At 46.4% G+C, this 16,866-nt stretch overlaps 1 protein-coding gene across 1 annotated transcript in view; it reads left to right on the top strand.

Moving 5' to 3' along the window:
• HSPA4 (heat shock protein family A (Hsp70) member 4) overlaps positions 1–4,655 on the top strand; it is a 49,734-nt gene extending 45,079 nt beyond the window's left edge. Inside the window, exons 17-19 of the mRNA XM_043465523.1 lie at positions 218–337; positions 2,112–2,273; positions 2,456–4,655. Coding sequence (XP_043321458.1) covers positions 218–337; positions 2,112–2,273; positions 2,456–2,659 — 486 coding nt within the window. The 3' untranslated portion in view covers positions 2,660–4,655. The remainder of the gene's footprint in view (positions 1–217; positions 338–2,111; positions 2,274–2,455) is intronic.
• Positions 4,656–16,866: the final 12,211 nt, after the last annotated feature.

Below are 16,866 nucleotides of genomic sequence, written 5' to 3'. Positions count from 1 at the left end.
ACAAGTTGAAGTGGATCCACATGGAACAGTATTGATGTATATTCTAATGAAGCCTGAGGGTAATATTTCAATGGTCTGGGGAAAAATATGCAACTTCTTATATATAGAACACAAAGATTAAATGTATTTTAATTCATAATCAATCTTAGTAGAAAAATACTGCTTTGTTAGTTTAAACTCCCCTGTGAAGAATTTGTATATTCTCTCTTCTATTAAGAATTTAGGTCAGCCTATTAAGATGCGATTCCAGGAATCTGAAGAAAGACCAAAATTATTCGAGGAACTAGGGAAACAAATCCAACAGTATATGAAAGTAATCAGCTCTTTCAAAAACAAGGTATCTTTTTCTTTTCTTTTCCTCTTCCCCAAACTAATGTTTTGGTAGAGTTTTGAGACATTTTTGTAGCAGTTTTTTCTGTTATTTAATAACATTGTTTTCTTTTTGGATGTTAATGACATGTATAATGTTTTATTTAACCTTATTAAGAACCTTGGGATTTGCCAGCTTCTCTTTAGTAAGGAGACTCAGTAATTGAGCAGTATTACTCAGTTTCCTTTTCTTGTTATGAAATGTTTCATTAGTGACTTAACTTGTTCTAATCTGATTTTAGAACACATTAGGCAAATAATTTAGTATGTAGGACTGTTTCAACAATAAACTATAGGTGTGTCATTTTCTTGAGTACTATATGATACTCCAAAATATATCATTAAATCCACACAGTACATTTATGAAATAGGTGGTTTAATCCTTACCCAGGTTACTCTTGGGGGAGCTGGGATTTGGCCTGTGGTCTGGGTTGCTCTCAGACTTTGGTCAATAGTTTGGTTAATTCTACTATTATACTCTAGGCTCTTGTCAGTGTTCAGTTCAGTTGCTCAGTTGTGTCCGACTCTTTGTGACCCAATGAACTGCAGCACACCAGGCCTCCCTGTCCATCAACAGCTCCCGGAGCCTACCCAGACTCATGTCCATTGAGTCGGTGATGCCATCCAGCCATCTCATCCTCTGTCGGCCGCTTCGCCTCCTGCCCCCAGTCCCTCCCAGCATCAGGGTCTTTTCCAATGAGTCAACTCTTCACATCAGGTGGCCAAAGTATTGGAGTTTCAGCTTCAGCATCAGTCCTACCAATGAACACCCAGGACTGATCTCCTTCAGGATGGACTGGTTGGATCTCCTTGCAGTCCAAGGGACTCTCAAGAGTCTTCTCCAACACCACAGTCCAAAGGCATCAATTCTTCAGCACTCAGCTTTCTTTATAGTCCAACTCTCACATCCATACATGACTACTGGAAAAACCACAGCCTTGACTAGACGGACCTTTGTTGGCAAAGTAATGTCTCTGCTTTTTAATATGGTGTCTAAGTTGGTCATAACTTTTCCTTCCAAAGAGTAAATGTCTTTTAATTTCATGACTGCAATCACCATCTGCAGTGATTTTGGAGCCCCAAAAAATAGTCAACCACTATTTCCCCATCTATTTGTCATGAAGTGATGGGACCGGATGCCATGATCTTAGTTTTCTGAATGTTGAACTTTAAGCCAACTTTTTCACTCTCCTCTTTCACTTTCATCAAGAGGCTCTTTGGTGGTTCTTCATTTTCTGCCATAAGGGTGGTGTCATCTGCATGTAAGAAACTTAAATACAATAAATTAAGCTTTCTAAAAAAATTAATTTTAAAATTTTACTTCTGAAAGGATTCTTTTAAAAAACTATATTCATAATTATTTTGTTTCTTAACTTCGATGCCTAAACCACCAGTCTCATATCTAATGACATGGCCTTTTTTTTTTTTGCATTGTAAAATTATATTTATTTGCACAACTATATAAGATTTTGTGTAAAGCATGTGTTGTTTATACTGCTGAAACCTTTTAATTGCCACCTTGTGTATTCCTTTTGATCTTGAAATGCATTTCCTCTGTTTTAAAAATTGAGGTTACTTTTCTTTATTGAATTTTTAGGGAATTGAATGTGTAGCTTGTGAGGCTAGATGGGCTTCATTTTGGGAAAGATTGTAACTTTTTGGAAGATGCTGAAGAACTAGGCAGTATTTGAGTAGGGAATGTATCATTCTCTGATGCTTGTCTGGTTGGCTTCTGGTTATAGGAGGACCAGTATGATCATTTGGATGCTGCTGACATGGTGAAGGTGGAAAAAAGCACAAATGAGGCCATGGAGTGGATGAATAACAAGCTGAATCTGCAGAACAAGCAGAGTCTGACCATGGATCCAGTTGTCAAGGCAAAAGAGATTGAAGCTAAAATTAAAGTAATTCATGATTTTAAAGATTTAATAGTTTTTTCTAGTCAGTATTGGTATTTTTAATAGAGAATTTCATTACTCCATCTTTGTTTACATCTTGGGGATAGGATAGGAGAGGGTGGGCGTGGATTTTAGTATGCTGTGTAAGATTTGTTACAAGAAACCAGTTTTCTCTCCTGTTGTTGTAGGAGCTGACAAGTATCTGCAGCCCTATTATTTCAAAGCCCAAACCCAAAGTGGAACCTCCAAAAGAGGAGCAAAAAAATGCAGAGCAGAATGGACCAGTGGATGGACAAGGAGACAACCCGGGCCCTCAGGCTGCTGAGCAGGGTACAGACACAGCTGTGCCTTCGGATTCAGACAAGAAGCTTCCTGAAATGGACATTGATTGATTCCAACAATTGTTTATATTAAAACAGACTATTATAAAGCTTTAAGTTGTCAACTTTGTTCTAAATATCAACTAGAGCAATTAAATACTGGAGATTTCTTAGTCAGTTTTTAGGGGACTTGAGGGGGAGGGGATATCGGTAATGTATGGAGCATTTTGACTTCTAAATAGTTAGATACAGAAATGAAGTGCATTGTTATCTTTTTCATAACGGTACTATTTAGAAGCCCAGTTAGTCTTACTGAGCTTATGCTTCACTCCTTTTATGTTTAATCATGCTTATACAAAGAGAAGTTTGTTTTAGAAAGTTGAGCTATAGCACAAGCTATACCTAGCTATCAAGCAAACTTTTTGTTATGACATAAATGACAGGAACTCTAATTGTGCTTAGAAATTCTGCTGTGGAGGTTGCCACAATGGCTCCCCGCCTGGTGTGGGGATGGGGGAGGGATCACCCTCTGCTTCTGAGGGGCTAGAGCATGGCATCGATTAACAGAACAACAAAGGTGTGCTCTGAGCTTCACGTGTCACTCCGCTCCCCTGGGACTCCCACCCCATCTTCCCATCTCTCCCAGATAAAAGGGGTTCCCATTACAAATGCCGTGTGTTGCTCTTGGGAAAATAGACCCTTTCACCTGGAGCATGTTGTTAACTGAGGATTTTAAACCTGGAGGTTCTTCCTGAGAATGTATATTTCTGAAAGTATGTTCATTAATACCCCAAGCATCAAAGTCTAAATAATTTTCTCTTCAGAAAGTTAGAATTGGGTAGATGTATTGTTGGATGTAGGCATGGTAAATTTAACTGAGGGATTGATTCTTGTTAATTATGGTATAAAGATTTGTATCCTGGCCTGCTTGTTCAGGTGAGAGAGATTCTGTGTAAATTTGAGGTATAGCTTGAAGTCTTAGGACAGGAGTTAAAAAGTTCTTTTTTGGCTCATTCACAGTCACTTATGTGTTAGCGTTAACATCTGTCATGAATCTGCCAATGTGTATGTGTTAAACAGCTGACAGACTGTACAAAAAACTAAGATGCACTGGATTGTACCAGATGAGTCTGAAGTTAGTGTTAAAAAAGTGTGGTGCCTGACTTTAGCAGTGCCTCCTTTGTACTCTGCAGTCACCGTCAGGAGCACCAAAGCATTCCCTGTGACTGCGCTTTGGGCGCTGTTGATAGGAGTGAGGCATTTTGGGAACTCTAAGGGAAACCTGTACTGTTAGAGCCCAGAGCCGGTCCTTGCCCTAGAAACTGTTACAAGCTTTGTTGGTTACATTTTGGACCTTTGTAATAATTGTTAATCTGTGTAACAGAGTGCTTCTCTGTTACTTTTGACTTACGTTGTTAGAAATAAGAGTATACCTTGCATATTTAGAATGAGTTTCTGTCCATCTCTGCACTAAAAAATTCAGACTGTTACAAGCTCTAAAGTGCTGTACAGAAACGTCACTTAGAGGAGGAAGGTGGAAGTGTATTTATGTTGGCGTGTAAGCATGCATGGACGCCTCGCAGCACCAGGACTTGGCCTTGTTCTTAGAACATGCTTTGTCCATTCTCTACCTGTCCAGCTTCAAGAGTTCAGCTGGCCTGCTGTGAGGCCAGGAGCTCCTTTGGAGTGCTGGCTGCAGGATTAAGCCAATGCTTATGCAACTTGACTCAGTCCTTAATGGCCATTTCTTCTAAAAATTTTCTTTTGTGTGTGGGGAGGGTGTGGGACTTGGGATGGGGTTGAATTTGAGGTTTCAACTAGAATTAAGATGATGTGGTCTTCTTGCTCTCTGTTTAGACAGGCTTGCAGACCAATTGAATTTACATGGAGGCCAGACCAGAGAGTAACAGTTGATGACTTGTGCGCAGACAAGCATTTATCCAGGTTGCATTATCTAAATTGGTTTGTTAAAGCTCCAGGTTACATTCTTACACAAAGAAAAACATTCAGTCAACATGAGACAAGTTTAGGAAAACTTAATAAAAAGAAACCTGTCTTACACTCTTAAGGAATGGTTTTCTTAATTTCATAATTGTGTGTGTGTTTCTGTGTTTCAATAAAAAATTTTCTCTGGAGGCACGAGTCCTCTTAGCTAAATTCCAAGTTGTTAACTTTTGTCAGTGATCTCCATTCTGAAGAACATTCAAGGCTCAGCACCTTGGGTTGTAAGAAGTAGTTCTCTTTCCATACTTAGCTGCCCCATGCTGAGTCTCAGCACGGTTCTCTGGGCTCCTTACTTTGCTCCTGTAACTGGGCCTTATTTTGAGGGTTTTTACAATAGCAGGGGGTGAGTTATGGCCCCACGAAGGCCAGTGCCAGGACTGACGCCTGCCCTTTCAGAGAATAGGACATGGCCCAGAATGTGCTTTTAACACTGGCTACCATAACAGTTGCAGTAGTGTGTGCACGCATGTGTGTGTTGGTATATATGTGGGGGGGGGGGTGGTGAGTGCGGAAAGGGGATGAAGCCACCAGAAGAGACAGTAAGTGTACAAAGCCTGGGGCCGAGATGTGGAGGGGCACAGGGCCTTCCTGTAGTCCTGCCACTCAATAGTCCCATGCTAGGCCCACCAAGAGAGCCAGTACTTGCCACCTTCAAGAAGTGTCTGGAATAAAGTTGTTTTTCTCTGGGCCTCTGTCTGGGGGAAGAGTGGACACCTGGTAGTGTGAGTGGGAAGCTTGGGCCCAGCCAGCTAGCTCCTGATTATCCAGAGTGTAGCCATTTTATAGGGATGTTGGGAGTCACGTGTAAAGTATAGCAGACCTATTTACCTGGGAGAGGTACCAGCATTTTTCTGTGTCACTGGGGAAGAGGGTGTTGGAGGTAGAGCTAGGGCTGGTGTTGAAGGTTTTGCAATGGAGCAGCTACAGATTAATGTGAAGAACTTGCACAGCTCCCATGGGATTTGTGAGGATTCACACAGGCTTTAAACCAGTGACCTCTGAGATGCTTTGCAAGCATCTTAAGGGACTTTGTAGGGGAACTGTCAGAGGTGAAAGAGGTGGTAGGTCTTGCTAAGGCTGAGAGACGAGTCCTGGTGTGGAGCACTGGGCTTCCAGCCCGAGGGTGACAGTGTTTAAGGGGCGCCTGTGTGATACGTGCAGAGTGAGTTGGACCTGGGGGAAGTTGGAGGTAGTAGAACTTTTAAAATCCATGTTTTAGGGTTGTGAACCAAAAGAAGGAATAAATGGTAAATCTTGGTACTGGAGGGAAAGAGAAGATAGAAAATTGAAAAAAACAAAAAAAAAAAACCTTTAAAAAAGTTTTAAAAAAACCATGCTGTTAGAAGCAGGGGGAGTAGCCAGTCTATGGGTTAATGACAAGGGCACGCGGGCCAGGCTTCAAGGACCAATTGGCATATTACTGATCTGGCTTTTGGTAATACACTTGTGTATATTTGGTTGATTTCAATCATTTTTCTTTAAGTGGCTTTAACAGATCATTTCTTATGTAAAATTTGTCAGTTATAAAACTATGTACAATTTCTTGTTTGGAAAGAACATGGAATGTGTTTGCATTTAAAAGTCAAATCTGGCTAGATGTTTCAAAATGAAATGGGTTTTTCTCAAGGTGGGATTGGAGTGATTTTTTGTTAGTAAATTTTTGCTTGTTTGTGTTTGCTAAGATTTCTGTAACAAGCATTTTGGAGTTTTGTAGTGTTAAGCAAATTAGCATATTTGATTTATTTTTAGATCTTTCTTTTGGTTTTGTTTTGCTTTATTTTTGTATTTATTTGATTGCACCAGGTCTTCATTGTGGCTCGTGGGCTTTTTGATCTTTGTGGTGGCATGCAGGATCTTTTCAGTGGTAGTAGGCATGCGAACTGTTAGTTGCGGCATGTGGGATCTAGTTCCCTGACCAGGGGTCAAATCTGCTTTGGGAGCATGGAGTCCTAGCCACTGGACCATGAGAGAAGGTCCCTAGAAGTATATGTTAAGAAGAATGGCTCCAAGGTTTCAAAGCTGGAACAAAGGACACAATAGACAGATGGAGCTCCTGGTTTGTAGGAGTCCGTGCAGATGCTCTGGGGAGTCTGGATAAGATCAGGAAGTTGTATAACATGGAGCTGAAGGGTCCTGTAGCTACAGCTGCTGTGGAAGGAAGCTTTGGAGGTCAGGGTGTGTTCCTGCCTTAGGGAGTAAAGGATGGTTTATTGGTTGTGTCAGGAGGAAGTGGGGGCTTTGAAGGAAACAAGGAGCTCCCAGAGGGGAATGACCATGCCTCAGGCATGTTAGGGAGAAGGGGGTTTGAGAAGTGAGAGGTGGCAGTGGCTGGTGGGGTTAGCGGCTGCGGGGGTCCTTCAGGAGCATGCAGTGAGGCCTCAGGTGGAGGAGAGCATTTGGCCAGGAAGCTTGGCCTAGTTAAGGGGTCAACTTGGGGAGGAAGGAGGTTAGGCAGCATCCTAGGCCCACTGTCCTGTGTGCAAAGGGGGAGAATTTGCACCAGTTACCTGGAGACTTGCAGTCCTTCCCTGGTTAGTGCTCCCTTGCCTCTGGCTGGAGCAGCCCTGGGATATGACCCTCACTACCCTGGTCATCTGAGCTGGATACCGCACTCTGGGGCAGGTGCCATAATGTAGAAAAGAAGGAGGGGACCTCTTAAGCAGCAGGCTAGAGGCAAAATGGGAAAAAGGCATGTTGGGGTAGAAGCACCAGGAGGATAAAGGAGGGAGTGCATTTCTGGTGGATCAGAGAAGGGAGGACCTCAGAAGATGTGAGCCAGATACAGAATGCTTTCCAGATCCGCCCAATATACATGAGCAAGTGCCAGGCTAATCCTGACCTGTCATTCTGGTTTTGATACAGCGGTAAGGGCAGGGAGGGAGAGTAGGGGAAACATTTACTTCTAACCTGGGATTTGCTGGTTTCAGAAACAACCGATAGGAAAAAAAAAAAAGCTGTGTTTGGGGCCATTTTTCATTAGTTGGGTCTGTGTTTACATCCTTCAAAGGCCAGGTGAACTTGTAAGATATGGAGTCCTGGATCACGGAAGATCAAAATTCGTATCACAAGTAAGCAGGCCCTTACCATGTACATTGTTTTTTTCTATGTGCATTTTAAAATAGACTACTATTCAGTCAAGACTTGGCTAAATGCTTGGGGGAGAGAAAACTGAAAACACTTGGAAAACAGTCTCAGTGTCTCAGCGAAGCATTGCAAATCCCGGTGGAGCATTTTTGAGGATCAGCTGAATTTGGTAGGTGTTCCAAAAAAGGATCGCCCAAACGATAGTGTGCCTTTCAGCAATGCTGGTGGACAGGCCTCTAGAACTCACATGAGACCTCCGTGAGGACCAGGAGGGTTGTGTGGGATAGAACTTAGAAAATTGAGAGGGTACATGCAGTCCTAAATGAAGCTGGGTGAGGGGCCTTTCCTCTGTGAGTCTTGTCTTCATCTATATTTTCAACTAAAGGATGGACCCTGCCTTGTTCACCACTGCCCTGGGCAGCCAGCGTGAAGCACGGAATACTTGAATCCACACGCACAATATTTTCAGTGAATAAAAACAGAACTATATTTGAAAACATTCAACTCTTACTTTGTGGATGAGGAAAGGGTCAAAGCAGGTAAAGCTCATGGAGCAGGTAGATGGCGGGGCCGGGAATCCCTACTATGGTTTTTACGGTAGTCACGTACAGATGTGAGATTTGGACCATTAAGAATGGCTGAGCACTGAAGAATTGTTGCTTTTGAGCTATGGGGCTGGAGAAGACTCGCAGGAGGATCAAGCCAGTCAATCCTAAAGGAAATCAGTCCTGAATATTTACTAGAAGGATTGATGGGGAAGCTAAAACTCCAATAATTTGGTCATCTGATGGGCAGAGCCAACTCATTGGAAAAGACCCTGATGCTGGGAAAGATTTAGGGCAGGAGGAGAAGGGGGTAGCAGAAGCATCATTGACTCAATGGACATGAATTTGAACAAACTCCAGGAGATAGTGAAAGGAGTACATCAAGATTGTATATTGTCACCCTGCTTATCTAACTTACATGTAGAGTACATCATGCGAAATTCTGGGCTGGATGAAGCACAAGTTGGAATCAAGATTGCAGGGAGAAATATTAACCTCAGATATGCAGATGACACCACCCTTATGGCAGAAAGCGAAGAATTAAAGAACCTCTTGAAAGTGAAAGAGGAGAGTGGAAAAGTTGGCTTAAAACTAAACATTCAGAAAACTAAGATCATGGCATCCGGTCCCATCACTTCATGGCAAATAGATGGGGAAACAATGGAAACAGTGACAGACTTTTTTTGGGGGGGGGGCTCCAAAATCACTGCAGTTGGTGGCTGCAGCCATGAAATTTAAAGACGCTTGCTCCTTGGAAGAAAAGCTATGATCAACCTATAAGGCATATTAAAAAGCGGAGACATTACTTTGCCAACAAAGTTCCGTCTAGTCAGAGCTATGGTTTTTCCAGTAGTCATGTATGGATGTGCAAGTTGGACTGACTATAAAGAAAGCTGAGCACCAAAGAATTGATGCTTTTGAACTGTGGTGTTGGAGAAGACTATTGAGAGTCCCTTGGACTGCAAGGAGATCCAACCAGTCCATCCTAAAGGAGATCAGTCCTGAATATTCATTGGCAGGACTGATGCTAAAGTTGAAACTCTAATACTTTGGCCACCTGATGCGAAGAACCCTCATTGGAAAAGACCCTGATGGTGGGAGGGATTGGGGGCAGGAGGAGAAGGGGACGACAGAGGATGAGATGGCCAGATGGCATCACTGATGCGATGGACATGAGGATGAGTAGGCTCCGCGAGTTGGTGAGGGACAGGGAAGCCTGGTGTGCTGCAGTCCATGCGGTCGCAAAGAGACACGACTGAGCAACTGAACTGACGGAGAGAAGCCTGTCGTGCTGCTGTCCATGGTGTCACAAGGAGTCGAACATGACTGAGTGACTGAACAATAACCAACAACCTTCTGGAAAAGTGTGTGCCTGGAATGTGGGGCTGTTACCTCCCCAAACAATAACCCTGCACACTGCGGTATCTGGAGAGGCACTGGCTTGCTGAGAATCCCATGCCCCTCCTCCAGTCCGTTCTGATTTGGTGTGGTGTGAGCGGCAGGGTTAAAGTGGCCACTTGAGGGCGACATCGCTCTTCCTTTGCCTGGTGTCAGACGGACTAGCAGCTTTGCGCCTTAGGAGTCCTGGAGTTCAGAATGCAGACACTCAATTCCTCTCCTTTGGGGTAACTGAGAGCAAAACAAACGTGGTTTAACAGAGGCCTCAGGCTAGAAGGCAGGGAACTTCTATGAACTTTTGCTTGTAAGATGTCCTTATCATTCAAAGTGTGGCATTGCTTGTTATAAAAGAATATTGGACTAACCCCAGATCTTAAGCACCCTGCCCAGTGCTTCTCAGACCAGGCTGGTGCTCTTGCTAAAAGGCAGATACTTATCTGGTAGGGGCTTGGGAGATTACAGTTCTAACAAGCTCCCAGGTGACGCTTACAATGGACCATATTTTTACTTTGAAAAACTTAAGCTCTAGAAGCCTTAGTTTCTCCATCAGTGAAGTTGTGATCACACCAGTTCTGCTCATCACATGAAATGATGGATGTGGAAGACATTCTAGATAAACAAAACAGATAAAGATACTGTGAGCTCTAGGCATGTAATTTTCCTTTTTAAGCCCTATTAGCAGCACAAGGAGCAGCTGACCCAGGTATAAGCAGTTTCAGGGCGGTGGAAGAAATTTCCTTCTTGCCCTTTTCCTGCCAGTTGGCTGGCATCACTGACTCAATGGACATGAGTTTGAGCAAATTCCGGGAGATGCTGAAGGACAGGGAAGCCTGGTGTGCTGCAGTACATGGGGTACAAAGAGTCGGACATGACTGAGCAACTGAACAACAATCCTTCCAGTAGCCCAGATTTCTGAGGAACGATGTTGATGAGCAGGCTAGGGAGCCTACAGGCACTGACTTCCTAGCGGGTATGGTCACTAGTCCCCCTCCCCCACCCCACCGCCAGGTTGGGGAAGGAGTGTTGCTTCCTGCCCCTGGGCTGTACATATTACCGAGCGCCAGAGGCCTCAACACACCTTTTGACCTAAGCCTCTCCTGTTGACTTGGTGTGACCCCACTGGTAGCCCCAGAAGGGGGGGGAGGTTTGCTCCTGACCTCTGTAGAGGGTAGGGTCTCTAGCTGGGCCTAGAGACTCCCAGGAATCAGCAGTATGCCTCTCTGAATCCTGGACTTTGCTGCAGAGGATTATGACCAGCTTCAGAAGGACTGGGGGAAATGGAAGCCTCCAGACACCTAGTTTCATGTTCTCTCCTTGCCTCGTGGTAGATATCCCTGTTCTGAGTGGTATGAGAGACACAGCTTTCCTCGTGTAGGAGGGCTCCTGGTCTTCCCCTCCACTCCCATCCATTTAAGAGGATTATCTCCTGCCATGGCCCACCCTCTGTGAGTTCTGTCTTGGCCACTCGTTTTCCAGATTTCTTTAATACCAAATCAGGAGGATGAGTGCAAGAGACTGAACTGAAGTGGCGGGGCAGACAGTGGTAGGGAGGCTCCTCCCTGTGGATCAGCTCCTGGACTCCCTCCCAGGTGAAGCAGTGACCCCACTGTGCCTCAAAGCCTTGGGGAGCTTGTTAAAATCTGACCCCCCCACCCCCGCCCCATAGGGTTTTTGAGTCAGAAACTCTGCAGTGGGGGCTGAAGATTTGTATATATAACAAGTTTCAGGTGAGGTTGATGCCTTTGTTCTGGGTGTAGAGAACATGGGGAATGGGTAAAGAGGGAATAAACGAGGCTGTTGATTGATATAACCAACAGCTGAGGGGTGAAGGTGGTGGTGGGCTGGAGGTGGAAAGAGAAAGCCAAGTTGTGGGGAGCAGAGGGAGAGGAAGACGCAGCATTTTTTTGGAAATGCCAAGTCAAGTTTGGAACTTCTTTGAGACTACTTGTGATGGCAGGACGACATGTCTCTTCAACACAGTATCTAGTTTACACTGGTCCCGGCATGACCAGGGCCTCAGGAAATTTGCCCTGACTTGCGGTCTCTAGTGTGTGGGGCTTCTCTTCTCTGGGACCCACCGGCCTTCAGCCTCTCTCCATGGTGCAGTTTGCTTCCCCAGCACTGCAGGGGAGGTAAGTCTGTGATTTCCTTTTCTCAGTGTGTGTCTTTTTCCTGACTGTGCTGAGAGTCTGGAGAAGCACTTGCTGGGCTGGTTTCCCTTCTCGAATTGGGCCCACAGGCTCCAGAGCCCTGTTGCATGTAGGCACACCCCTGTCTACCCCCTTCCTCAAGCTGGAGGAGATTTCTGTGGCTTGGAAGGGCCCTCACAGTTCAAGAGAAAAGCTTCAGGGTTTTGATGTTCCCAGGTGAGGCATAATGTCACCCACTTTCCATTAAATCAGTCTCTGCTCTTCAGCCTGCTACACATAGCGTTTAAGGACAGTTTAAAAATAAGCTCTGAATTGGAACAAACTCATCATGCAGTACTATCTGTTAATGAAATTGCTTCCTGTTAATTTGAGTTTACAAAATAAATGGTTTCTGATAATCTGGCATTGCTGTTCATGGTGCCCACCTCCCAGAGTGGGCTGCTGGCAGTGGCCTGGGAGGACGGCCCCTGGCAGCCATGGCAACCGCCCCAGAAAACCTGGATGCGGCTAATGGGGAGTCTGGGTTTCATTTGTTGGCTCCTTGGTCCTTTCCACAACCATTTTCTTGAGTAACCATGGGGCTCTGCCCTGTCCTGAGGATGCAAATATCACCTGGACCCAGAGCTATCTCCCCATAGCGCTTCGCTGGGGCCTAGAAATCAACAGGTAATTGAGAGTCAACCTGCAGGGTAGGATTGGAGCTGAGATGTAATGGGTGAGCAGGCGGTGGCTGCATAGGCAAGTAAAGACAGAAGGGTTGGTGCAGGAGCTGCAGAGGGAAGAGCGTGACCAAAGGTGGGCAGGGATGGGCACACAGCTCTGGGTGGAGAGCGAGGGCAGGGAATGCCCAGAGATAAGGGGGTCGGGGGTCAGTGGGTGGAGTCGCATAAAGTGCCCCTCTCTAGGATGCCTTTTTGCAGCCATTATTTTATATGGGAGTTCAAAGTCTTTGAAAATTGAGGATGGTAAACAGCACCAGATGAGGGTGTTGGTGAGCAAGGTCAGATTCTAGGAAAGGCCACAGAGACCCATGAGAGGGTCTATAAAGCGAGGGTCTATAAATCTGGCCTGGTGATGGAGGAGCAGGGAGCAGCACGTCCTCACCCTGCCCCCCTGCAGCTCAAGGGTACTTTGGTGTGTGTGTGGTGACAGCCGGCCCCCGGGCACCTTTGCCCGAGCGTGGCTCTCTTGAACAGGCAGGACAAAGGGGTGCGTGTCACCTACGTGGGGCCTGTGCTGATGCCTGGCGCCCGTTATAGGATGTGGTGGGTAAGTCATCCATGCACGAAGCTTCCTGGGGGAGGTCCCAAGCACTTGGGGAGGGACTTCCTGGGACTTGCCTTAAGAGACAAAAACGGCCTTGATTTTCTGCTGAGGGTGTTGAGAAGCCCTGGTAAGTTTCTAAGCAAAGACACAGTTTGTCTGATTTGCACTGTAGAGAGGTCTGGCAGTTTGCGGGGAGAGAGGAGGAGGGGACGGACTGGCAGCTGGGAGGCTGGTGAGGATCTGGGGTGAGGCCCAGTGGGTGGGCTGCGGGGTCAGGGCAGAGGGCCATTATCTCTGGGAAATAGCAATCCTGGGGCTGGGTGCTTCACTGTGAAGGTGGGTGGCCAGAGATCTGGCCAGGTTTCTGTGGTTAAGTGGGGGCTCACGTGTGCTATGAGTAGAATCAGAAGGAATCAATCTGCCTTTTAGGAAACGCACAGTGTCATATGTTAAGAAGACACAGTACGTATTCAGAGTGGGGATCCTGTGAGCCGCAAGCGGGACAGTCTGTTTGGGATGTGTCTTCTCTTCAGACCACCTCCTCCAAGTCCTGGCCCTTTGGCAGAGGGAGTTGAGGATAAAAGATGAGGCCTGGGGGACTCTGGGAGGAGACACCTCGATGAGGATGCCGGTGGCTTGCTGAAGATGGCCATAGCAGGGGTTCAGGCCTCGGCGTCTCTGGAAGCGCCAAGAACATGCTGGTTATTTGCTGTCCTAGTTCAACTCCCCAATTTCCAAAGTTCAATATAAAATGGGTTTGGCTGAGGTTTCTCCCCCATGCATAATTGCAATTATGCAATTGAGCACTAATAACTGGGTGACCTCATATTTTCTCTGAAGGGAGCAGGGAAGAGGAACACCTGCCCTGGGTCTTGGAGAGACCAGTCCAGCGCAAAGGTGTCAGGCATCCCAGTTGCTGTTCCTAGTTTGAAAATACGGGTAAGTCATCTTTGGGGACAGTTATTTCTATTTTCATGCCAGTTTTGAGTCTTTCTTTTCTTTTAAAAAAATTATTTTATTTTTGGCTATGCTGGGTCTTTGTTGCTGTGGGGGCTTTTCTCTAGCTGCGGTGAGAGAAGGCTATTCTTTGTTGTAGGGTGCAGGCTTCTCATTGCAGTGGCTTCTCTTGTTGCAGATCATGGGGCTCCAGGGCGTGTGGGCTGAGCATTTCGGCCCCTGGACTCTAGAGCACAGGCTAAGTAGTTGTGGCACGTGGGCTTAATTGCTCCACAGCATGTGGGATCTTCCCGGACCAGGGATCGAACCATGTCCCCTGCTTTGGCAGGCAGATTCTTAACCACTCGACCACTAGGGAAGCCCCTTGAGTCTTTCTCTTCTTATTTCATAGGTCTTCCTGGTGGTGATTAAGTTTCCTTTGTTTTCAGCCATATTTGTGTTAGAATGGCTCAGTTAACAACTTCACCAAAAACAGGGGACCATGTGAACAACTTAATAGGACCTTCTACCAGGACTGGAGGAAGCTCATGTTGGGGGGTGGCCCTGCCTCTGCCCGGCTGTAGTTCCAGTGACGATGGGGGTGTTGATTTCCTGGGGCTGCTGTCACAAAGTACCTCATGCTGGGAACTTATATGACTGAGGAACGGTTCTCTCACAGTTCTGGGGGCCAGAAGTCTGAAATGAAGGCATGGACAGGGCTGGTTCCTTCTGAGGCTGTGGTGGAGAACCTACCTGTGATGATGTCCTGGCTTCTGATGGCCTCAGGTGTTCCTTACCTGTGGATGGCATTCTTCCTGTGTCTTTACACTGTTTTGTCTCCATGTGGGTCTGCCCTCTGTGTCCACATTTCCCCTTTTTATAAGGATGACAAGTCAAATAGGATTAGGGTTCACTCTAATGAACTCATTTCACTTTGTAAGGGCTCTATTAGATCCTATTGCTGGGAAAGATTAACAGCAAAAGGAGAAGTGGGCAGCAGAGGATGAGGTGGTTAGATAGCACCACCGACTCAATGGACATGAATTTGAGCAAACTCTGGCATAGTGGAGGACAGAGGAGCCTGGTGTGCTACAGTCCATGAGGTCACAAAGAGTTGGACATAATTTAGCAATTGAACAACAACCACAGATTTCCTTTGAGCAAACTCTGGAAGATAGTGGAAGACAGAGGAGCCTGGTGTGCTACAGTCCACGGGGTCGCAAAGAGTTGGACATAACTTAGTAACTGAACAACAACGGATTTCCAAATAAGGTACCATTCTGAGGTATTGGGTTTAGGACTTCACACTATCCTTTTGTGAAGGACACAATCAACCCACAAGTGTGAATTTCTCAGAGACTTCAAGGTACATCTGCTCAGAGATGAGGGTGGGTTGACTGAGTATCTGGGATTGCCCCGTGAGCAGGTCCAGGGGCTGGTCCCTCAGCAAGGGTCTCCGGGCTTGAGCAGAACGCCAAACTTTGCTATTGAGAATTCTGGCCTGGGGGCACCACTTTCCCAGGCTCTCTTTTCTGTGTCCATCCTACCCCCACACCCCCCACTTGCTCTGTGGGCAGTTGTATGAGGAGGCACATGTGAGCAGGGCTGGCTTCCCAGAGGCCCTGCAGTGGGTGGCCCAGGAAACTTCCAGAGAACCAGGTATAACTCTAAGTCACACCCAAATGTGCAAGAATCCACCTTCCTAGTTGGCCTGTATATATGTGCCAAGAATCAGGCTGATTTGGGTTCTGGAAGGGTGGTCTACTGGTCCAGGCTTGAGTCATCTAAAGTATAAACACTAGAGCGCAGAGGCTGTTGACCCCTGTGACCTGTACTCTGGGGTCATCAGGGGTGAGCCCTGGGGGTCTCTCCTCTGCTGCACTTGGTATCAGTTTGTTTTCATAGGTTGTTCCTGGGGTTTCAGAGTGATCAGGACCCCAGCCCCAAACGTAGCCTTGGCTTCAGAAACCTGGGACCTAAAGGCAACAACTGAATTTCAGATGTAGATCTTGCTGCATTTAACATTTATGAGTGGCAGTAAAAGGGAAGGCTGGAATGTATCTGCAGTTCTCAACCACAAGCCATAATTTTACACACTCAAACATCTGTTTTAAGATCATAGCCGTGAGTGTTGGGTAATTGGCTCTCTTTGGTCCTGGATCCATCAGTTAGGCCTCATCAACTTTATCATAAATTCTCAGGGACTTGTTAGTAAACAACATTTGGGGAGCCCGATACTGCCACACTGCAGCCAGGGAGTCTGAAGCATCTGCTGTCAGTACGCTAGTCCAGGAGCTGCTAACGTGGGGCACCTGGGGCAGGGGGTGGGGAGAGAAGTTACATCTGCCTGGGAAGGAGGCAGTGGAAGGGGGGAGGGTCGTGGGGGTTCCGAATGCCTGATGCACTGGGGGATATGATGCACTGGGGATTTGGGTGCAGAAATATTTGATAGGGCCAGGAGGATGAGGGAATAGGTGATGGTCTTGGAATTGGACAGAACTGCCTCAGTCCTGACTCTACCATGAACCAGCTGGGTGACCCTGGTAAGGCTCTGCGAAATGGAGGTGATGAGGAGTTAACAAGACTGTGTGTGAGGCTCACCATTCTGACCACACAGAGAGACCCCACAAAGTGGAATATTAGTACCGGGAAGTGAAGGGAGGGGGCTGAATCAAAGAGCTGGGAGTTGGGCGGATGGTTGTCCACAGGAGCAGTTGAGGGCGCTGGGTTTGGTGGGTTCCGTATGGCTGCCTCCTTATGGCAGGAGCGGGCCGCACAGGAGACGGACTAGCTGCTGGCCATGCACTGCCGTCTGGCTGGGAGAGTGGGCGGTGTCTCCCCTGTATTGCAGGGTCCTTCCTGGCTCATCTGGGCCTCCATGCTAGCAGTCACATTG

This window comes from Cervus canadensis, chromosome 4, assembly GCF_019320065.1.
Source record: "Cervus canadensis isolate Bull #8, Minnesota chromosome 4, ASM1932006v1, whole genome shotgun sequence".
Lineage (NCBI taxonomy): Eukaryota > Metazoa > Chordata > Mammalia > Artiodactyla > Cervidae > Cervus > Cervus canadensis.
This window is presented reverse-complemented; position numbering and strand designations above follow the sequence as displayed.